The following is a 23,643-nucleotide window of genomic DNA, read 5'->3' as shown; positions in this document are numbered from 1 at the left end:
CTTGCGTTTTTTATCCCGCGAGCGACTCCTCTTTTTGACCCTCTCCTCCTCCTTCTCTTTGCGCTCCTGCTCTAACTGGGCTTCTAAATCCTTGTTCTTGCGGAGATGTTTGGCCGCTTGTGCCATGGCGTTGGTGGTGGGGGTCTGATGGCGGCGTTGACGTGTCCAGATCCGACGCCGGTGGCGGTGGCGGTCTGCGGGGGAGACGGCGCTGGGACTTCTACCTGGTGCCGGCCGACACTAGCGCTGCCGCTGCTGCTGTGCGCTCCTCTATGGCCCTGCAGAGTCTGCGAGCGTGCTCACCCCTCTGCCTCCTCCTCCTCCTCCTCTTCAGCAGTGCAGTCACACACTCACCGGCAGTCCTCAGCCGTCTGCTGTGGGATGCTACTGCAGCGCCGCTCTCTCTGCCTCCCTCTCCCTCTCTCTCTCTCCCTCTCTCTCTTCAGTGCTCGCACACTCTCCCTCTTGCAATCGCTCGCACACTTCCCTCCTTCCCTCTTTTTCCTGCTGCCTTCCTCTCTGTGCAGAAGAAGGGGGAAAAAAAGGTAAATAATGGTGAACAAACAGGTTTTTCCTTCTTCTTTTCACTTGTTTTCCTTCTTCTTCCCTTCACCGCTTTGACATCCTCTCAAACTGCTCCGACCACCCTCCATCCTCCCCCCCCCATCAACAAAGATTAAAGAGGGATGAACTGACAGTGAGTTGAGGAACAGCCCGGGCAGCTCTGCATCAAAGTCAGCTCACCCTCCTCACATTGCATTGATTTTGTTTCCTTTTCCTGTATTTAATTTCTCAGCATCTCTTGCTGTGAGTCCATCGGCGAGCTGCACAGGGAGCCCGTCATCAGCACGGCCAATCACGCAATCCCTCACACACACACACACACACACACACACACACACACACACACACACACACACACACACACACACACACACTAGGCAGGATAGCAGAGGAAATAAAAAAAAATCTAAAACATGCATGAGGAAAAAAAAAAAAAAAACACTGCCTCTTACTCGTTTACTCCCCCCCCCTTCCCTCCTTCCTTCCCTCCTTCCTTCCCTCCTTCCTTCCCTCCTTCCCTCCCTCTCTGCTCCCCTCTCCCTCTCCACTGTTCAGGCGCTGCAGCAGACAGGATTGGTACCCGTGTGAGGATGTTGGTGCAGTGTGCTTGTGTATCACCGAGTGATGCTGTGAGCAATAAAAAAAAAAAAAAAAACAGAAGCCAATCTCATATCGGCCGTTAACCGTCTGTTGTAAAGTGTGATACAGTCACATCATCAGAAGGCTTCTTCTTCTTCTTCTTCTTACTGTTTTCCTGCCTTCCTTCTCTCCTCATTCTCTGATCCCCTGCTTTAGTTTCACAGGAAATAAGGAAAACAAAGAGGTGTATGTAGAAACGTATCAATATATGGATCACAGTGTAAATGTCTTCTGTCTCTGGCGCTCGTGTTCAGTGTACGTATGTGCACAGTGAGAAAGAGGTGCATAGGGAGAGAGGTGCTGATGGAGCCGGCACCTGTTTACTGGCACTGCTCTGCTTCTCCCTCCCTCTCTCTACTCCCCCTCTCTCTCCTTCTCCCTCCCCCTCCTCCTCCTCCCCTCTCTACTCCCCTCCTCCCCTCTCTCCTCCCTCCCTGCAATGCTGCTGACGCAGGCAAAAAATATCCTTTAACGTCTCTCTTTGCCCTGCTCACTATACATCACACGTACAGTTCACATTGATACTGTGGACACACAAACGCACACAGAGTCCCAACACGCATGCCAACACACGTGCATCATTAAACACACACAAACACACACACACACACACACACACAGGGACAGCTGGTGAAGGGATGTTGTTGAAGTATTCTGCAGCCACATCTTAATTTCTGGCTCATTTTTTTTCCCCCCTCCCTTTCATTAGTCACATGAGGGGATCGCTTTGGAAAATGTACAAGAACAGGCAGGAGATTATCACTCCCCATCCTATTGTCTTTATCTCTCATTTCTGTCTATTCTTAGCAATTATCAGGCCTTTTTTCGACAGCTGAATGACTCACATTGAGCCCCATTTGAATGAAAAGTGCTCTTAAGAAAACGAAAGTGGGGTATTTATTGTCTCCTGTTGGTTTCTTTTTTTTAATTTAACGTCAAAATTAGTTAAATTAGGATCGTTTCCACCTCGCTGAGCTGTTCCTCAAACATCTCACTCACTATCTGCGACGGTTTCCTGTCCACATCCCTTCTACTTACGTCTCTGTCTTGTTTTTCCTCTGCTCTCCTGCCAAGGCTTCCCCTGATCTGATAGCAACTCTCTCCCTCTTTCTCTCTCCCTCTCTCTCTCCATACTGCAGCATACTAATGAATAGGACTGGTGATACTGCCTTCTGTCTGCAATGCTACTACACAAATCACTCGCTCATGTGGCCGAGCTATGACATAAACAAACACAAATACTGACGGGCTGACAGCTCTGTGGCAAGAGATCCATCACAATATCGAACTCTTGGGGGAATGTGCCCAAATGAATCACCGACTGCAGGACCGACTGCACCGGTAATAAGGAGGATTTTGCTCAGCCAACCGGTGTTGTTAAGCTACACCCTTGCTGACCTGATGGAGTTACAGTGGCTGGATCACCTGAGGACGAACCTGGAGGTTAAAGTCAGAAGGTCTGAAGGTTTAAGCAACAAGAACAGAGAGATGCTTTAACATAACGACCAGGTAGACAGCCCTCGACCTGACGTGAAGTTTCCTGGATGGGGAAACTTCTCAGTTAACTCACTGGTTTTTACTGAAAAACGCTGAGGTTAGTCCGGCTGTAACTCGCCAATAAAAGGTGAGAAGTCGATGAAAATTCAAATCAAAGTCTAAAAGATCCAAGGACATCTTCTAAAATAAAGAGGTTCTGTCTAAGTTCACAGACATCATCCAAAAATTCTGGTGAATTCTCGAGGTAACTGATGGCTAACAGATGTCTATAACCGGCAAACGCCTACGACAACCAATAGCATCTGACCAGAAGATCAACCAACCAATCAGCCGACAGCCCAGTGTGTATTTAACCTGTGAGCCACCAGGAGAAAAGAAAACACTGATCTGAACTTCATTAAGCAACGTTTCAGGTTCTGGCACAGCCCTGTATGACTCAGAAATGTGACACAACTCACATTTCTGAGCACTTTATAGTCTTCTCAGATCTGTGGACATGAAACTAGTCACTCCATCAATAATGAACATCATGTGATATGATCAAAAGCTCCAGAAACCTTACTGAAAGCCATTTGAGAGCACTTTTTTCATACATTCATTTCAAATGATGGCAGTGTGACGCTCATAATATAGTAAGACATTAATGCAAAACCACTGGAATGGACTTAAACCCCCCCCCCCACACACACACACACACACAAGCCCGTCTTTGTGCTCGAGAGTGCACCCAGTGTATGTGGACTGTCCCTGGGGTGGTCCTGCCTGGGACACAAAGGGACAGGTTGTTTGGACCTTGGGGGAGAAAGAAACACACAGCTACTGCCCGAGCTTTCTTCAGTGTGACGGCCAGCACCCGCCAGCACATTAACCGCTCCAGTGCTCCTCAAAAAACAGTGAACGGGACACGACAGAGCCACACACACACACACACACACACACACACACACACACACACACACACACACGGAGAGACGACCTATTCAACACATGGAAACATACTGTACGTAACCTCGCCATCAAATCCAGACCCTCCGGAGGGAAACGCAGATGACTTTGTGTGAAGTGTACACAGAAAAATACTTAAATATCAACCCTGACAAAAGTCAAAGTAACATAGACTGGGGTTATACACGTTGATCCACACAAGTAAGTGTCAACTAACACTGTCAAAGGATTTTCAGCACTCATACTGTCATTTAATAGCAGCACACAGTATGTTTTTTACACTACAAACACACACATTCCCACTTTAAGTCTTTACACTAACTACGCTGTGTAAATCTGCACTGAAAATGTTCCCATTATTTAGCACCGAGATGTTAAATCACACTAAAAATGACTTTTTATTTCTGGTTTTTTTTACCCCTGCAAACCCATTAAAGCAAACTGTAATAAATCATTTTGAAAACCAAAATAAATGTCGCTGTTCTCAGAGCTGTCGCGGGTCAATCTGTCAAATCTTGCACAAATTCATCAGACTCCCCTAAAAACCATGACGGGCACATTTACATCAGGTTGTATACTTCCTGTGTAAAGTCCAGAATAAAATGCCTTATATTTCACTCTGTAGGCATGACAACGTAGAACGAAATGGACAATCAACAGCAAAGTAGATATCAGTCAGCCAAGAGTATCTTTGTTATTTTCGAGAACACTGGCATTTCACTCTCAATGGAACTGCAGATAACCTTTCTTAACTTCGTCTTCCTCCAGTTTGCCGTGACATTTAACGACCTTGCCAGCATCTCACCATCATCCACATCCCGCAGACTGCCTCGTTGTGTCGGCCTATATTTCTTGTTTTTAATGCTGAAGTCTCCTCGTAACACGATAAAACACAGATAAACTTGTGTGTAATGGATTGCTGAGATTGTTCCAATAAACAGTCGTCTGCACAAACCGGTGCATCGAGGACAGGTTGAACACCATGTCGGATTTAAATAGTTCATTAAATGCACCTGGGGAGCCATTTTACTGACAACGGGATGAGCTATCTACTACGATGTAACGTCAGTATGTTCTTTGCTCTGCCTGCACTGAAATGGTACAGCTGTCGACCTCCTCTTCCCCCTAAAATGGTCATCAACACCGCAGCGTGACTGCAAAGCACAAACTATCACACAGAGGCATTTCATAGCAGAGGGGTAAAAACGTTTGGTGAGATCACGCCATGAAGATACGTTTGCTACGTGACTACGGTTCCTGTTGAATGGTGTGTACTGTTAAATATCTACACTACAATACATCAGGAGTAAATCCTCGTAATCCCCGGGATGTCAGTTTTGATCCCCAATAGCTGAGACATAAAGCTGCCGGAGAGTTTGAAGAGTTAATCTGTGGCAACGAGGACGTTTCAGCACCAAGTCTTAATTCACCTGTAGATACAAATACACACACACAAAAAAATACTGTCTAAAAATAGCCAAATACCAGAGCTTAGAAGGCTAATATTTATTCTCAATAATCCTTTCACGTCCAATAATCAGTGTTTCGACAATGAAATCACTTCCTCATTTCAAAAAACACAGTTGTTTCATTACTTGCGTGAACCAAGGAATTTAAAAAACAACAGGGATGGGTCATTATGTCACTGAATCTTGCCTTGTTGCCGACTGTATTAAACCCAACATGTCTACATCATACGACTGCTGATGAAGAAATGCCCTCAGCGAGCAGGTAATCAACCGATTCTTTGATTGGATCAAACAAGGCAGGTCCTCACAAATATCTCTGATGAGACTGCAATTACACTGCGAACAGTCGAGGAATGAAAAAAGTCATCTGCTCTCTGAAGTGTTTTCTTTCATTTTCTGGAGCCGTTTCTTCATCAGAAGTCACACGAGGTGAATCTGTTTGGTTTTGGTGTGTTTCTCCATGTGTCTCCCATTTGCTTCAATACAGCTGGCACCAGAGTCTGGTCTAAAAACAAGATTCAGTCAACTACTGACTGGTTGGTGTTCAGGTGATGTTGGGTGCAGGTGTGCAAACTCCCGGCTCCTTTAAAGTTACGAGACTATCAGACCAACATCTGTATGACTCTCCCTGCACTGTGCTTTTTCTAATATAATACAAGAAGCAAGTGTGTAAGCTAATGTTCACACACTGATCCTGCAGGACTAGTTTAGAACATTTCCGCGTCTGTTTACCATTTACTGTCATCAGGTAGGCACTGATGACTAAAAGACCGACTGTTCACAGAAACTCCAGATACATACGTGAGAAACTAGAGAGGCATGTGAGCAAATCTGGTGAACTCTGATGTGACTCTGTCTCGGCATGTGTGACCAAAACCCTCGACTCTACATGTTAAATCATTTAGACGTGTGTTTGGATTACCCTACATTAAACTAAAGGGGGTTTTATGCCATTATTTTGTATTATAGACACAAATAATAAATATTTTGCCATCTTCCCTGGACCTGAGCATATGTGATACCTCCAGACAAGGTTGATATATTCCACACATCTGTCACAGCTGATCGAATCACCAGGTAGCGTTAGCGTCGACAGGCTACGCTGAGATTTAGTTGGAGATGACAGTCATGTTTACTGATGCTGCTTTACTGTATGACTGTACGCCAGCAGCCTCCCACTCAAGCTGGCTATCTGTCAGTAGTAATAGACGAGGCATCCTTTAGCCGTTTCCCACACTGACGGTGAATATCTACGTATCGTACGTGGCTCTGCTATGTAGAAACACGTAAAACTTTCAACCAAAACATGACCTCGCTGCTTGATTCATTTCAGAAGCACTCTACACGAATGGAGGCGTCGGGTCACCAGTCATCCGGCTGGACTTTTCTCGCCAGTCACTCTTAAAAGTAAATGTCAGTTTAACACTAATTCACACCCACAGCACAGGTAAGACTCTCGGGACGATTCTCTCATTTCCTGACTCTAATTTAGTCATCTTTAGTCATCCGGGAACCGATCACATGGGTGCACGGGTCTGGAGAATACATTTCTCAAACAAATGCCTCATTAAGTCGGAGTAAGTCACGATAACACAAAGCTAATAACGCATCTTTACTGTCACACGTCAAGCGGCAGCAGCTTTGTGTTCAGATACAGCCGACTGTGGCGCTGCTGTTGAATCCCCCTCAAATATTTCGGAGCGTCTCTGGTGTGTTTGCTGGCAGAAGTCCACGCAGCCTACAGTGAGGTACAGTATCCTGCAGGCCTGTGCCATCATCCTCTGCACCATCAACTGTGGCTTATAGCAGAGTTATTTTAGCAGCGGTGTTAGTCACTATCGGCCAAAATGAGATCATGGGATGAACACAACAGCAACAACAAAAAAAAACCCTTCCTGTATTTGTGCTACTAACACCGAGGATAAACACTGTGGACTGTTTTGTGATTTGAAGTGGATCCGAGGATCATAATACCGCCCTTTTAACCACGTGAAACAGATTATGGCCGGTCGCCACAGAAGATCAATAGAACAGGCGAGAAACACTGAGCAGGGAGGAATAGAGGTCAGACAGCACCCTCTATTGATTAATACAGGGTACTGTGACAAAGAGGGACGGGCCTATTCGCCGCATGGGCCTCTAGTCCAACATGAAGGGTTTCAGTGACAACCTGCTCTTTGAACGTGTTCATTTAGGAGCCTTTAATCAAACGACATCATGGTGCAATTGACCAATTAAAACATCGGCATCCAACAGGAAAACAGTTACAGGACAGACAGACAACAGGTGTGGTGGATCAGGACCGATCCATGGTAGCGATCACACCGTGGATCACGGTCCAGCCCGTGGGCACCTCCTGCAGCACCGAGTAGTGAGCGTACACTCGCAGCAGAGCTCAACACTGCACTGCAGCACACGGCCGAGTCAGAGCAACACCACAGGACTGCACAGCTCAGTGCTGCTCCGAGACGAGGACACACCGTTCAGACGGCATCACATGTCCACACAACCAGGAGGAAGTAATTAGTCCTGAGACCATGCACAGAACGGACAGAGCATCGTTTTATTCTTTTTTTACAACAGCTTCCTTCAGCGATTAATCATTTAGAGAGCAAATGTGACAAACATCAATACAGGCTCTGAAATATATGGATTTGTTGCGTCTTTCTGTTTTATATCACTACAAACAAACCATTAAAAAAAATGTAATTAAAATGTAATCAAAAATGTAATCAATGTATCCTGTACCTGGTATTTCTGTTTAAAGCCCAGTTTGTATAAGCAGCTCCACATCTTTATCTCATATCTAATATCTTTCCTCGATGTTGATACATGCGTGTCTTTTTTCACCTGAGTGAAGAGAACAGAGTCTCTCCTGGGGTGGAAATCAGTGGGAAAGCTGACACACTGACGGCTTAGAATTGTATTTATGTGTCTCGTGTGTTAAGCACAACAGTATCGGTAATTAATTCAACAAAGCTAATTCACTTTTGACCATAGTAACGGAGCATGAGACCGTGAGAGGAGGCGGGACTACGTGGGCGCTGCAGCAGTGTGTCTGTAAACTCTCTGTCGGAGAGAAGAGAGCGAACGCACAGCTGGATCGATGAACTGATAATATGGAAACGGATGATTACTGACACTGATTCATACACTCAGAATCAATATGTACAGATGTCATTCACGCGGTCCAAATAAGACAACTTACTCGTCAGTGGTTTGTGTCGATTGCACCTGAAAACATCATGATCTTAATAATTAACATGAGCAGCAGCGTTCATCTGGGGCTGATGTTTCATTTTAAAGACTTTATCCATCGTTACTAACGACATGCCGGTATAATCTTGCATCCCTAACGTCACATGAGTTGAGCATTATAATGACAAACATTTATTACAAACCCAACAGAAACTACAGCAGTACAGATACACAGTGTTTGGCTGTCAAATATGCCCCAACAGTACATAATACAGGAACAGATGCTTGGAGTCATTTTTAATTATTCCCTGCAAAGTTTCTCATCTCAGTGCACTTTTTAGACAATAGAGTTTATAGTTGAATAGTAAAATATTCTGTATTGTCTCTGCTACAGTATATATCTCCGTCAGTGTTTGATAACCACATTATATGGATCATTGCAAGAAATGTGTGTATACAGGTGGATACACCCATACTGGAATGTTTTTACTCCCCAATATCGCTATGAAGATTCAGTCTGGCTCTAATAAACTAACACCCCCATGTCGAACTTTTCGTAGCGTACAAAACATTTGTGGAGCGTCACAGCAAAATAAAATGGCTCCAAACAACAGTCCCGAGACGCCAAATTGATTTGACAAGATTTTATTTACACCCTGAAATCGTCTATGTAGCAGCCGAGCCTTGTCGTATACCCCATCTGAAGTGGGCGCACAAGCTTGACAACTCATCATAACATCTTTTTAAATCAATTTGAGATCTCGGGATGCTTTTTTCGATTGTTTTCTCCTTATCTAATCCACTTCGGTTGTTTGGGAGGACGCTGCAGTGCAGTCTTGAAATGATTTGTGGACTTTGAAACTCCGCCCGACTTTCCATCGACGCGTTGGGTGAGTAGATAACGCGCATTCGTTTTTGGGGTGAACTTATCCTTTAAATCAACATAAGTCTGAGAGAAAGACACAATTTTAACCTTATTTGCTGCAGCTACTACTCAATCATGCCGTATTTACACTGTCATCCTTCCCCTCCTGAGACGAGGCTGGTGGAGCGTGAAGGGAGGGGAGAAAAGATTTAGCTCAGAGACCTGAAATGCTCCTTTAAAAAGCTCTCTCTCTCTCTCTCTTTCTCTCTCTCGCTCTCTCTGGCACTGCACCAGCAGAGCGAGCACTGATTGGGAAAGCCATATGGCAGGTAACAAACCAAGGGCAGGCTTCATGTCCACACTGTGCCATCCTCGGGCATCCTGCCACCTCATCTAAAGGGCTCGTACGATTTGGCTCTGTATTCTAGGGAAGTATGTAGACCGGAGCTACAGTGCAAATATGCCACGAGTGTTACTGACGCTGCAGCATCACCGGCTCGGCGGTGGGGACGGCAGCTCGGAGTTGTCTCATAGCCGCAGAGTCAGCAGTGAATATCACCGTCACACACGCCAGCTGGGAATGGTGATGTCCTCGGGCAGATTGACAGTCTCTGCTGCTGTGTACAGTGGACGTGTCAGAGCCCAGCGCTGCAGCAGGGCGTGGAGGCGAAGCAATACTTTGTTCTCGACCGGCCGTTTAACACGAGCTCGCCTGGTGATTGTAACAGTTACGTAACTGCCACTACTCTGAGACTGATGTGATGAGTCGGCAGCATTTCCTCATCGGATAGAAAATCCATTTTCTCTGCGAGCCGTTAACGTGAGTCGCCCTATACTACAAATAACAGATGCTGCCATCTTTGAAGTGAGAGGTACAGTAACCTGCAGGTTCGAGGCTCATCTTCTTCTAAACGTAAAGCTGGGAGAACAGTCGCTGTTTTCCATCAGCAAATGTTCAGAAAGCAGCTCCACAGAGAGGAAACAGCCCGAAAAGTGACTCAGTTTGTTCTTACTGGAGTGTTTTTCCACCTTGTGCCTGACCAGTGAATGTAAAGTGTATATCCAGTTTAACTCTGCCATCTAGTGGTGACAGACACACATGACAGACCGAGGTGCTGACTGATGGGTAGAAATCCTATAAAGGTGATAATTAAATCAGCATCAAGTATCTCTTTAAATATTGTTTTATCTTTTCTTGTCAGTTAATCGCCTCCCTTTTCCAAAGAATAAGGGGGTGATATCAAAATACTGTTGTTTTTATTAGAGCTGCTAAATTAATTCTTTTAGGCAAATTAACTTCACATCACACTGTAACTTTCCATCATTCATCTGGAGGAGATGTCTGTCTGTTATTAAATAATTTAGTCTGCATTAAGGGTTCCTGGATAAAAAAGGGAGTTTGTAGCTTTTGAGAGACTTTTAAATTAATGAAAAATTGACCAAACAAAGCAGAGCCCACCATGTTCACTGTTTGATTAAATGCACTCCTGATAAAATCACCCCAGCCAGTCTAGAATCATCACTTCTTTCCAAATAGATGCTTTTCAAGTTATCGTGAGAGAACTTGTGTGTTTTTTAAATTTCGTCGTTTATCGCAGAAAACTAATGCAATGTCAGTTTCTCCAATTATTGAGGGGCCCTAGTTTTTACAAAAAGAAACATACTATAAGTGATGACTTAATTTATTAGAATCAACCTTTATGTCATCCAGCTAATCAATTATAATAGTCTGACATGTTAGTTTAAAGTGGAGAACCAGTGTTTTTCTCATCAATGAACCCTAAAACGTCCTGACCGATATGAGATGAGAGGAGCGAGGAGAGTTATGAGGGTGAAAAGAGGACGTGACAGGAGATTTATGACCTCGGTGCTTAGGTGGCACTGATCAGGGATCAGTGCAGATATCAGAGGGACAGTTTTATATGTGCTGCAGGGTCAATGTGACCACTAAATCACTCTGCTGGTGACTTTTATAATCCAAACAAAAAGACATATTTCTGCTCTCTTGGATTGACCATATTGTCGGACGTTTTAATCAGTTTATCAAACTAATATTACTTAAATTTAGTTTTTAACAGAGCTGGAGTGATTAGACTATTGAACAGCTAGTTATATTAAATTAATGCAAATTATTTTGATAACCAATTAACACTTTTGCATCAAAACAAATGTCCAGATTCACAGATTTCAGCTTCACATACAACAATATTTCTGGTTTCTTTACACTTTGACAGTAAACTGAGAATGTTTGGGTTTCGGACAAAACAAGAAATTCAACAATGCCACTTCAATGGGACCTATAGTGGACCAAACATCTAATTGATTAATCGGGAAAATGATTAACAGATTAATTGGTGATGAAATGATCGTTGCAGAATAAAACATTAATTCAATTACTTACTTACCTTCCAGACATCCGGTTCTTTTGTCTCAGGCAAACCACTTGTAACAACAACTTCAGTGTCTTGCATTGAGAAAATCTAAACTTTAAAGCACAGACATTAGACATTAATGTAATTTTGATAATAAATAAATAAAATGTGACTTAACTTTTGCTTTAATATTTTAGAAGGTAGGAAGTAAGACTCAACCGATTATCAGATCCAATATTAAGCATCAATTATCATAATTTTTTTTGTTTTGTTGTTGTTTGCAGACTGCCGATAAAACAAATTGCACTTTTAATGCCTCAAATTGTTCATGACTGTTCATTTTATGTACTTTCAATACTGCTGAGTAGACTAGTCATCAATAATACATCATAATTGATCAAAACAATAATCTCAATCTACAGGAGAACGTTATCAAATAAATGTAGAGGAGGATGATGTACAATAATTCCCTCCAAAATAGTTGAGCAGAAGTATAAACTAGAGGAAAATGGAAATAATTAAGAAAAGTAAATTGTACTTCTGCAAATCGGTACTTAGTTACATTCTGTTACTGGTTTATTGATTACAAATATCGGTTGTCAGTCTCCTTGATTACTAGTAATCGATATATCGGCATCAGCCCTGAGTCACACATATCGGCGGACTAATGGGAAATAAAAAGAAGTTTAATGCTTCGGAAAATGTTCAGCAGTGAAGTGTAAAGTCTTATTTGTGAGCTACAAACAACATAATTGCCACACAGAACAGTTCTGGATCAACTTCGACCTGAGACTGAAAAGAAGCTGACCGGGCCTTCACCAATGTGTGTGTGTGTGTGAATGTTTGACCTCGGTGAAGAAATAAGGTACGACAGACAAGACTGAAAGGAGGCAAAGAGGGAGTATTAAGAGAAGAAAGGAAATGGAACAGGAAGTGCGGTGGAGGAGGAGGAGGAGGAGGAGGAGGAGGCTGGTGTCAGTCCCCCCGAGTCCCATTCCCTTCCCCTCGCTCCTCCCTCCGCTCATTCCTCATCTCCTCTCCTGTTCTGTCTCTTTTCCTCTGTGTATTTTTCTTCCCATGATTCCTTACACATGGCCTCCTCCTCCACCCCCCTCCCTTCATTAAAAGAATTATTCCCTCCTCCTCCTCCTCCTCTTCCTCCTCCTCTCAGCCACGGTCATATTTTTTGCTCACAGGTGGCCGACGTTACAAAACGCTGAAAACTTGCTGGCACGAATCTGTCGCTGGAAAACATTCAGTTCAGTTTAGAAACATTAAAAAGCAAAAAAAAAAAAAAAGAAAGAAATACTGGAACATCTGGCAATATTGTGTCCCGTCCCTCTGTCGACCGTTAGTGTAATTACTGGTTATCTTTAACAAGGTTTAAACCGGAGCCAAAACAGAGAGTGACTCTCCCTGCGACACCCAGCGAGTCCTCACTTTGTCCCAATCTGTTCCTTTAGATGTACGGCGACGCCTCCTTCCACCTGTCTCCCATTCTTCCCCTCTAATCAGGCGTCCCTGCCAATCAATTTGATCGCCATGACAACAGTTCGCACACCAGACACAGCGACCACTGCCACCACCCGGCCCGCCCCCATAAACAAAAACAAAACAGGCGGAAAAAAAAAAAGAAGAAGAAGAAGAAGCTGAATTCCGACAGCTCAGGATTGATGAGGGGGAGTCCTGTCAAAGGCCAGAGATTAGATTAGGACTGAAGCACACAGACCACAGCGCAGCCAGAGGCAGCAGGTGCTTTTGGTTAAACCTTAATTACATGATCTCTGATTTCTCTAATTGATATGGTAATGACTATGTAATTAATGCAAAAGCAGAAATACCAGCAGCTCTCCTAATGAATGGATTTATTTGATTAGATATCCTCCTGCATATTTATGCACGCTGGCATACAGACGACAGTGAGACGTATAAAAAAAAAATTAAAAATTAAAAAACGGTTTGTTTGTTTGTTGTCACAGTGTCGACACCGCCGGCCTGCTTTTTTAAAACAAAACACTGGATGTGACGGACTTTTTACAAAGAGGCAGCTTGCAACCAAATCGTGGTTGAGGACAAAATACCGGAGCTAAAAGGAGATGCTGCATGTTTGCTTTTTCTTTTTTGAGTTTAAGGTTTAAGGAAAAAAAAAAATGCAGCGTGCTCTCTCGCAGCTAGGTGGCGCTATGGGGCTACCTCACACACAGGCAGGAGCCACAGTCTGCATGAATGAAGACGATCATGAATGACACTCCTTGGAGAAATGTTTGGGGGAAAAAAAGTTGCCGTTATGAGTCTGAAGATATATTTTGATTTGACTCGCATCTGTGTGGAGCAGCGATAAAAGGCTGATTCACCTCCACAGGCGAGCGGAGCTATAACTTTACCGACAAAAGGGTCAACGGTGACAACTACATGTGACCCGGCTGCAATTACTCTCTGCCTGTGCAGCACTCGCAGGGAGGGAGGAGGCTGGATGTTCAGGGGGGGAGAGACTCCGGTGTGACAAGTCACCTTCTGGGGATGAGAAATCATTTCTCCTGCTCGCTGACTCCTAATATATGTCTTCTCCTCTTCTCTCACGGAGATCTGGAGGGGTGGGTTTTTTTTTTTCGTGTGGAATTCAAGTGAAAGCACATGTGGAGCCCTGACCAGGTGTGAAGAGCGAGCAACCTCAGGCCCCCTTCATCTGTCACTTAGCCATAACTACACCACCCAGACAGGGCTCTGACAGCTGATCTGGACACCGCCGGACCCGTCTCTCCTACCGAGTATATGTCGGTTTCACACAAAGCAGACGGAAAAAAAAGAAAATCCAAAGCAGACGGGACTGACAGTTACCACACAGGCTGATGTGCAGCGGTGGTTTCACAAGACAGGGTCAGACTGAAACTGGGGTTTTCCAAATTAAAAGCAGTCCATCAGAGAAAAAAAAAAGTGGGTATTTGCAACTTTGGTGAGAAAGGTTCTTCGGTAAAGGGATATTTGTGATGGGGCTTTCAATTAAAAGATCAATAGCACATTAGCTACATCTCATGACAGCAGCTTTCTCCACTACAGACGTTCCCGCAGTAAAGACTCTTCTGCAGTTTAGGTAAACAATTCCTTGCTTTCTTCTCTGAGCAGCTGAAAAGAAGTTACTTTTTCGAACCAGTCTCATAAAGTTAGAGAAGGTGAGAGTATTCTCCTGGATCTGCCTCTCTATCCAGATCCTCCAAACGTCCTCTTCCAGGTCACCACGGTCTTTACATGTATCATATTTTTGTTATTAAAATCTGATTCTCTGATTATATCGCAAGATTGTCCATCTTGGGAGATAGATTCCTCCTCTGTGGCTCTATCTGAGAGATTTCTTTAGGGGAGGTTTTCTTTTTTTTCCACTGATATCGCGTGTCTGAGTTCAGAGGGTTTCGTACGGATTGTAAAGCAAACTGAGGCAACGTGATTTATTAAAACTGACACGCTTAGTTTTTCTGTGATCCTGCTGACAAACCAACCGACCAACAAACGGGTGAAAACAAACTCCGTGATGGAGGAAAGACGTTAAGGCAAGCTAACGTCACACAGGGACCTCTACCTCTACACCAACACATTTTAGAAAATAAACACTGTACATTTGTCTGACTGCTTTAGTTAATCTTTACTTTACATTATCTGATCACAAACACCAACTACGGGTGAAGCCTCCCAGCACGACAGGATGTCTTTCAAATCTGTGATCAATTATTACAAACCACTAATCTACATCTCACTCTGCATAATGTGTTCTTTGACTTTCGGTACTTTATTTACATTTTGATGCAATTACTGTTATAGCTGTTGTTAACACCTGAGGCGTGTTGTGAAGGTGGCTGGTGAGGTGACGGGGTCCTTGCAGACCCCCCTGACGGAGGACCATCTTTGACCTGCAGGTTTATATCAGACTGCACGGACCGGCTTCTTCACTGCGAGGGTGAAACTCGTCCCTCAGGTTTAGATTTAGAGTTCAACAGCAGTGTTTAATCTGCACATGTGATATAGTGTGTCAGAGACTGTTTTGTTGTCCTGTTGTGTGTGTGTGTGTCTGTGTGTGTCTGTGTGTGTGTGTGTTACTCATACTGGGAACATCTTTGGACTGTTTATTCCTGTGTGCTTCTTTTTTTTTTTTTTTTTGTATTCTATCTCGTGCCTCTGACTGGAAATCAAGTTTCCCATCTGGGATGATAAAACGAACTGGACTGAAATGGAGGATTTTTTTTTTTTGTACTTCTTGGCTGTTCAGTCTTTTCACTCCGGGCCTACAGCTGCCTGAGCTGAAGCATCAGGACTCTAAGGCCTTGAAATAACATGGTGAAGTGATGGAAATATGCATCTAAACGACAGATGTAAACAAAACACAGGCCTCAGGCGCTGACCACGAGGCTGCAGAGACAGACAGGAGAGGAGCTAACAGCATCAATGAATGGCGGAGCGCTAGTTGGTTAACTAACTTACCTCTGAATAATGTGTCTCTTACAGGGCCACTCGGGCCACGGTTGATGGATGGCCTTACAGAAGCCGGGTCAATTAGCCGGGCTGGGTTTCCCTCCATGTCGGCCGCAGACAGCACCGGGAGAGCTCGCGCCTCTGTCACGAGGCCGGGCTGTAATTAATCACCAGCGCGAGGCCTTCTCACCTCTCAGCGCCGCGCGCACACACAGCCGATATACGTGCGTTTGGCCAAATTCCATCCCCACTCGTCTGATCGGGCTAATTATCAATATTATACCTGCAGGAGGAGGACACAAAGATCCGCCCTGCTATATAATCCACATTTTATTTGTTGAGAATAAATCATGTTTGGAAAATTCACTAACAAGGAAGAGCTGAGATATAAATATAAAGTCAGACAGGTGAGTCACATTAGGAAAGTGTGAACATTAAAGGTGCATTATGTGGTTTTAGGAAGGAAATTCAATCTCAGTAAGGTGAAATTAACCATATTAATAAGGTGAAAACACAAGTATAATGCACAAAAGATATTTATTTGATGAGTATCTTTCCATAACTGAATGAACAAACTGTCCTCGGAGGGAAATCAGGTCTGCAGAGGAGAGTTTAATGTTATAAAGGTGGCAGGGTCCGCCAAATATATACAAAGTGAAACTAAATAAAATGGTGTTTGTTTTTTTCAGTTTTATAAGTCAAGGACATCTATTAATGTAGATTTTTCTTTGCTGATCAAAAAATGTACTCTCCCAAACTACAAACTTCACCTTTAATGCATACGCTCACCTTGATAATTAGCTAAAAATCAGTAATCAAAAGTGTAACTAACACCACCAAAAGAATACCAAACACATGTTTTTATTGCACAGAAATTCATTGGCAGATGTTCTTGAAGACAAGCAAAATCTTTATGTAAGTATTTAATAATCTAGGTTGAAACCATGTTTTTGTGGGTTTGTCTCTCACCCAACATTGAGAAAACACCTTTATGTGCTCCTAATAAACACATGGAAATATATTAAATATGTTCTCCTTTCATGAACCCTGTCATTGGATTGGTCTCTTATTATTTCCTATTTATGTTCACTTTATTTAAAACTTAATAGTGTGGCCCAGCTCCCTCCTAATGGTAAACCTGGTTGCACCCTGCACGCTCAACTTGGCTGTCTGATTTAACACGATGTAAATGTTCAATATGTGCATTTCCTTGTATAAATATCATATAATTTTGTGAAGTACTCTAGAAAAAATCAGAGAGAGGCTTCTCATTTGGACCTCCCAATGTATACCATAGTTACACCTTTGATAATATTTTTTGTTTAACATAAATATTTGTACATGTGTAGAGGAGGAAAACCAGCTTAGATGTGAAATTCTGATCAGAAACAGATTCAAAGATTTGTATCTGTATCTTGAACTATGATAATGTATGTAAAAACAAGAAAAAAATGTTAAAATGAGTAATGGCCCTTTAAATATATCTAATAAGTGAATAATTCATACATTAAACATTATCAAACTTGTGAGGTGAGATTCTTTTTTAGTGCAAGATCAGAAACGGGACACGAGCATCACAGCAGGATCATATTTAACGACTTTTAAAATGTGATTTCTCTTGGAGGCATCGTTCTAGTAACACGTCTCACCCCATGAAGCTGTTACTGTGCAGTTCTCTCTCACACACACACACACACACACACACACACAAACTCACAAGTACACTGAGCACAGATTGAGAGGCAGGGACAGAGACGTCACTCTGTGTTCACAGAACACACTCCTGTGGTCTGGACAAAAGCAGCAGGCTGACAGATGAGGTTTGTGTCGGGGGGGCAGGGGGGAGCTATGTGTTGCTGCTGCTGCTGCTGCTGCTGCTGCTGCTGCCAGCGCACACAATATGTGTTTGTGTGCGCATGTAGTGTGTTGTGCTTATGCATATGTGCATGCATGCATGTCTGAGCGTGTGTGTGCACCTATATGTGAGTGTGTGTGTTTACACGTGCGTGTATTGTGTTGTGGGGGTGGTGGTGGTGGTGGTGGTCTCATGGGGCAGCTCTGTGTCTGTCCCATCTGCCACCCCACTCTACTGACACCCAGGGGAACGGCAGGGAGGGTCGGGGGGGGGATTCATTTTGGAAAAAGGAATCGGGGGTCCAGCGGTCTAATGGGCAACAATGCAGGTCTTACTGACGGGCCAGAGGCAAAGGACACCGGCTGGGTGTGTGGAAGCCAATCTACCAATCTATTTGACAAAACAGTGGGCCACCCCTGTCAGGCTCTGCCTCGGTCTGCCTAATAAGGCACGCACACCCCTGAAATTATGCCTCAAATGAGAAAGGGGTGCACTGTATTTTGTGCGCACACACACACACACAGACAATGCATGCACCCGGGGCTAATGTCAGCCTAATGCATGGCCATGCTGTGGCCAGAGGGCTAATTGGGTATATAAACACAAACACATCCCTTGAGAGGCGAGAGGGGAAGAGTGTATTTTGTGCTATAGGCGCCCTGTATTGTTAAGGAGACAATACTTTAACTCTTTAGCTCGTGAGCACTTCAGCAGTATCGATAATGAAAGATGACATGGTGTTTGCTCTCACGTACCCGGCAGCAAGATGCTCTTTTGAAGCTGTGCATACAGTGTGATGTGGAACGACTCGGTGGCAGGTGGCATCTCATCCTGTCTTTATCCAAACTGTGATCAGAAGACAGTAAATGGCGCCGGCACCGCTACAACCGCGGCAAACACAACAGCAACACAGTCATGTGGAAGAGAAGCATATGGCTCTTGCACCACTGGGCAGAAGGAGCACTCGGCAAGATGAATACTGAGGGTGCCGGCAACAAAGCTGACTTTAACTTGTCAAATTAACAGCATATCAAAAGAGAGAGGGAGGAGAGACGAGGAGGAGGGAGGAGGAGGAGGAGGCAGCAGCTTTCTTGAGTGCCACTTGATGGTGACAAAGACAGCACGGAGAGAGACAGTGACTCGCTGCTGAGGTCAGATCTGAGACGGCGCCGGCAGACATTTGAAGTCCACGTGTCTCTCACTACTGTCACCGAGCTGAGCTGTTGATACTGTGTGTCCATACATGCATCACACAAACACACAAACACACACAAACACACACAGACAGACATGCATCCACTGGCTGCTACCCTGCCCCCTCACTGCTTTGAGCGCTATGTTAATGAAACAGTTGCTGTTTCCTGGCATAACATTAATTACCCGATCAAAATAGAGTGGGTAATTAACTGCCCTTCTTTACCAGTGCTAATTACATTAGCAGAGAAGGGCCATTTCAGGGGAGCAAAAAAAAAAAAAAAAAAAAAAAACAGAAAAGAGAGGAGAGGAGAGAAAGAAAGACAGGATGAAGCGGTACCAAACAAAGACTTAGCGAGGCACATGCCGAGGAGTGTGTGTGTGTTTAGAGGGAGGGAGGGAGGGAGGAAGGGAGGGAGGAAGGGAGGGAGAGGAGAGGAGAGGAGAGGAGGCCACGTTGGAGGGAGACTCATGTGGTTCTCACTCGGGGCCCCCAGAGGCTCGGTCCTCAGAGAAAAGCAGGCTTATTGAAGAGGAGAGGAGATGGAGGGGAGGGGGGTGTTGTTGTTTATCTTGACATGCTCTACTCAGTCTTTAACGCTCGCATCACAATTAAGATGCTGCGGCTCATCAGCTATGTATACAAAACAGTGTTGCAAGCTGCACGAGCACACAGGTGATGGGCACAGTCGGAAATAGATCCAGCGAAGAAAAAAAAAAAAAACCTGGATGATGTGGAGTCTTGTAGGAAATGTCCAGGAAAATGTCAGATTATTCAGTGTGTGTGTGTGTGTGTGTGTGTGTGTGTGAAAGAAACAAAAAAAAGACAAGAACTTAAAACCAGCATCAGTGACTTTTGTTTGTTTTTTTTCCTTTTTCTCATTTGTTTTATTTGGAGCACAAAATATAATTACACCTTGAGATATACAAATCACAATTCGCACCATTTTTTGTACCGTTTCAAAGAAAGATGGCTTCAAAAAACATAATATTAAATTGCTAATAATCTTTTAAATAAATAAAATTAACCAAACTCTAAACAAATTTGCAAAATGTCTTCTACTCGTTGTGTCGTTTCGTTTCTCGGGCATCCTGAGAATGAAGAGTTGTGACGACAAGATGAGCGAGAACAGCACGATGTGAGCCGATGAACAGCTGATAACGCCCCGTTCTCTCCAACTGAGCAGTTTGTGCTTTCGTTTTACTGTACTGCATAGTGACTAAAGACCTGTATCGAGTCGAGACATTTAAAAAAAAAAAGGAAACTGTAAAAAAAAAAAATCTATAAGTTATAGTCATATAAATTAAAATTTTCAACGTGGAATGAAATAATATCAGGGCATCGGTGTGACAAAGCATGCATTATAAGTGAAAATAAAAAAGATAAGGCTAACTAACAGTTTTCTTCCTTTACACAAGGACAATAACCTTCTTTAAATGAGGGCATAACATTAAGATTTTGCTATGCAAGAACCTGAAAAGTAGGGCTTATCTTTAATCCCAAAGAAGTGAGTCAGAGTTGATCTTCTCCACCAACAAAAAAACCAACATCCCCTGTGATCATTCAGCAAAATTAATTAGCATTCGTTGAGATAACTTCACATCAGTGACAGCTGGAAAAAGACCACTTTTTTTTTTATAAAAAACACGTTTATATTATTCCCTAAACTAACTATAATAAGTTAAATTGCTTGTTTCTTTAAATAAATCAATATATGAATTCCTTTAGTAATAACCCTCGAGACAAAGAGTTCTCCCATGTAAAACCTGTAGAGATCAGAACAAAAAAAATAAAGGGTCTATTTTCCTGGAATGTAAATCGTCTTCAAAAAAGTCTACTTCGAAAAAAAGCTCTCGCTAAACTCACGGACAGTGTACGCACACACACACACACACACACACGCCATTTAAGGTGTCCATACGCAGACAAACAGCCGTCCTGCTTTCTCAGAGCTACGACGTTACATCAGAGTCGTCCGTCATCCAACAACGTTCAGTCCCGTACGTCTCTGGCCGGTTTTTATTGGGGGGGTGGGAGCTGGTGTTTGGAGAACCAGATACTGCATGTGATCGTAGGCCAGAGGTGAACACGGGTGCTTTAGACACTCGGGGATGAAATCAGAACCAGTTTTCCTTTTCGTTTCCTTTTCTTTTCAAATGCAGCCGTGTACAGTCCAGTCTGATGCTAAGGAGCTTTGTCTGTCTGGAGCTGTGGGTGATGTAATCTGCTCTGCCTCTGAAGTAGATGACAGGTCTTTGGACATTTTCATTTCCCCGCCCTGTTCATCCGCCTGGGCGAAAAAAAGGTGTGGGTGGGGGGGGGGGACTAAAGAGGCGGGCGGGTGGCTCAGGAAGGAAAGTTATACACGGACGCTTAGTGATCAATTTGTCCATTCTCCCTGCCCTCTTAATGCCAACAAGAGGGGCTAAGTGAAGCAGTGGTCTGGGGTAGATTTTGGGGGGTGGGTGCTTTGCTACATCGGGTGAACAACCAGGCCCGTCATCGCTGGAGAGAAAAAAATATACAAAATCTATGATTCTAATCAATCAGGTCTTGCATTATTGTACATCCAGCAACTTTTTTTTTTTTGTTTCTGTCGTGTTCAGTCAAAGCTTTTTGAGTGGTTAGTACAGGGAGGGGTGGGTTGGTTAGACTGCATTCGTGAGTTCAGACAGCGGGGTCAGATAGTGAGTTGGATGGCTACCTCTGAAGCTGTTCCCCCCTGAGGCGGGGCAGGCAGGGGAGGGAGAGCCCTGGGGCCTGAGGACGGGAGCAAAAGCACTCTTCTGTTTAGCAGCAGACGGGAAGGAGGAGAAAGGCAAGAGGGACGATGAAGAGCTGGAGCTTCCTGGTATAGTGGGGCTGGAGGGCATTACTGTGGAAGAGAGAGCGACAGTCAGTCTCAAGTCCGAGTATCACAGGAGACTCAGAAATGTGAGCTGAGGGAGGTCTTACTGTAGGGAGAGCCTGTCGGGGAGGCACTGCTGAAGCCAGGAGAGCCGGGTACTCCTAGACTGGTCATGGGAACCGTCCCATAGCCTCCGGTCATCCCTCCGCTGCCGCCGTAGCTCGACTGCTGAGGAGTGGAGGCTGATGGGTAACCCCTCGGAGACAAACTGCTGGAATTTCGAATGTAACCTGGAGAAAGAAAATGAAAAAGCTGGGTGAGCTCTGAGCTTTAATCGTGGGGCGGTAGTGAACGGTTTATGTGTCATTTTCGCTCACCTTGGCTGCTCTGCTCCCCGATGCTGACGCCTAGCTGAGAGGGGTACGAGCCCAGGCCCATGACGCTGCCGTGGGCCGGTGAGCTGGGCAGCGCCTGCAGCTGACTGTGAGGACGAGGAACGCTGTAGAGCGCCTCGGCGATGTCGGCCGCACGTTTCAGCAGCATGTCCTGCAGGAGACACAGTGAGACGGAAGTTAACATGGATTCACTTCTACACTGTCAAGACGTTCAAGATGTAAACAAACTAATCTACAGCCTGACTGTAAACAGACGAGCAATTAACAATTAAACAAAAAAATAATCCTACAGGAGATTATCTGAGCTACGTCTAATTGGCAACTCGGCTCACAAACCCTGAGAAACGTAGGCAGAATTTTATAACAAGGGTTCAAATTATTATATTTATGTAATGTTTGACTAATAACTGACTCAAGTGTGAGTCACTGCAGGGTGAATCATGAATATTCCTGTTGCTCACCATCAACAAATGATTACATGACTTCATGTGATGAGCTGACACTTAATAGTTCATCATAAGGAATGTAAGTTCACAGTTAAATTACTTTAATTAATACGCATCTGCAAAAATATGGAAATACATCAATTGAAATGCGACCAAATTAGCTGGAATCCAGTCAGATAAAAGTTTATTTGAGACTCGTGTGTTTCGCTCGGCCTCTCTAACGGCAGAACAGGACGTCAGCTCAAAGAAATACGGAGCTATGTTCTATTTCTTTTTATTATCAAACTGGTCGTCAGATGCAAACATTTACATATTAAATACAGCTGCATAAATAAACTGTTATGCAGTTACATTTACACAAGTACTGCACTTAAGTACAATTTTGAGGTACTTTAGATTTATTTCATTAGTAAAAACATCATTCTGATCATCTTAATATGCTGAATATCAGATGTGTTTCATCATCTGTCATCCAGTCTGAACACATACATGTAAATATAGCTTTAACTTGTGCTTTTGATGCTTAAGTACATTTAAGATCTGATATCTTGGGACTTTTACTCAAGTATTATAATATTTCAACATGATGTCTTTACTTTTACTCAGGTATTTCTTTTGGATACTTTTTAGAAAACTTCTTTTATGCAGCTGAAATCCAGCAAACTAAAGATTTGACCCCACATGGCAAAATGCGAACAAAAAGTCCTGCTGCTATGAACATAACGTAAGTATAATCTGATCTCTGAATATTCAGTCAGATGGATTATCTTCCTAAAGTTTTAACTCTTTCCAGGTTTATCGCTGAAATAAATGGAAAACCGGTGGCTGACGTGAAAAGTACAGCAAGACTCAACTTCATCAACTAACGGTATGCTTTGGAAAATGATCAGCAGT

At 43.7% G+C, this 23,643-nt stretch overlaps 2 protein-coding genes across 5 annotated transcripts in view; both read right to left on the bottom strand.

Annotated features, from left to right (window-relative positions):
* ank1a (ankyrin 1, erythrocytic a) overlaps window positions 1-16,289 on the bottom strand; it is a 113,250-nt gene extending 96,961 nt beyond the window's left edge. The window contains exons 1-3 of the mRNA XM_037097145.1: window positions 16,020-16,289; window positions 11,583-11,662; window positions 1-519 (exon numbers count right to left, since the gene is read on the bottom strand). Coding sequence (XP_036953040.1) covers window positions 1-126 — 126 coding nt within the window. The 5' untranslated portion in view covers window positions 127-519; window positions 11,583-11,662; window positions 16,020-16,289. The remainder of the gene's footprint in view (window positions 520-11,582; window positions 11,663-16,019) is intronic.
* A 3,624-nt stretch (window positions 16,290-19,913) lies between these two features.
* The window catches only part of ebf2 (EBF transcription factor 2), a 30,753-nt gene continuing 27,023 nt past the window's right edge, over window positions 19,914-23,643 (bottom strand). For 2 of the 4 annotated variants that reach the window (XM_037098805.1, XM_037098806.1), the window contains exons 13-16: window positions 22,286-22,454; window positions 22,016-22,198; window positions 21,765-21,935; window positions 19,914-21,565 (exon numbers count right to left, since the gene is read on the bottom strand). In XM_037098805.1, the coding sequence (XP_036954700.1) occupies window positions 21,534-21,565; window positions 21,765-21,935; window positions 22,016-22,198; window positions 22,286-22,454 (555 nt within the window). In that variant the 3' untranslated portion in view covers window positions 19,914-21,533. Of the gene's footprint in view, window positions 21,936-22,015; window positions 22,199-22,285; window positions 22,455-23,643 lie in introns of all 4 variants that reach the window. The other 2 variants (XM_037098803.1, XM_037098804.1) reach the window with 1 other exon arrangement.

This window comes from Acanthopagrus latus, chromosome 5, assembly GCF_904848185.1.
Source record: "Acanthopagrus latus isolate v.2019 chromosome 5, fAcaLat1.1, whole genome shotgun sequence".
Lineage (NCBI taxonomy): Eukaryota > Metazoa > Chordata > Actinopteri > Spariformes > Sparidae > Acanthopagrus > Acanthopagrus latus.
The sequence above is the reverse complement of the archived record's forward strand: the minus strand, read 5'-3'. Positions and strand labels throughout refer to the sequence as shown.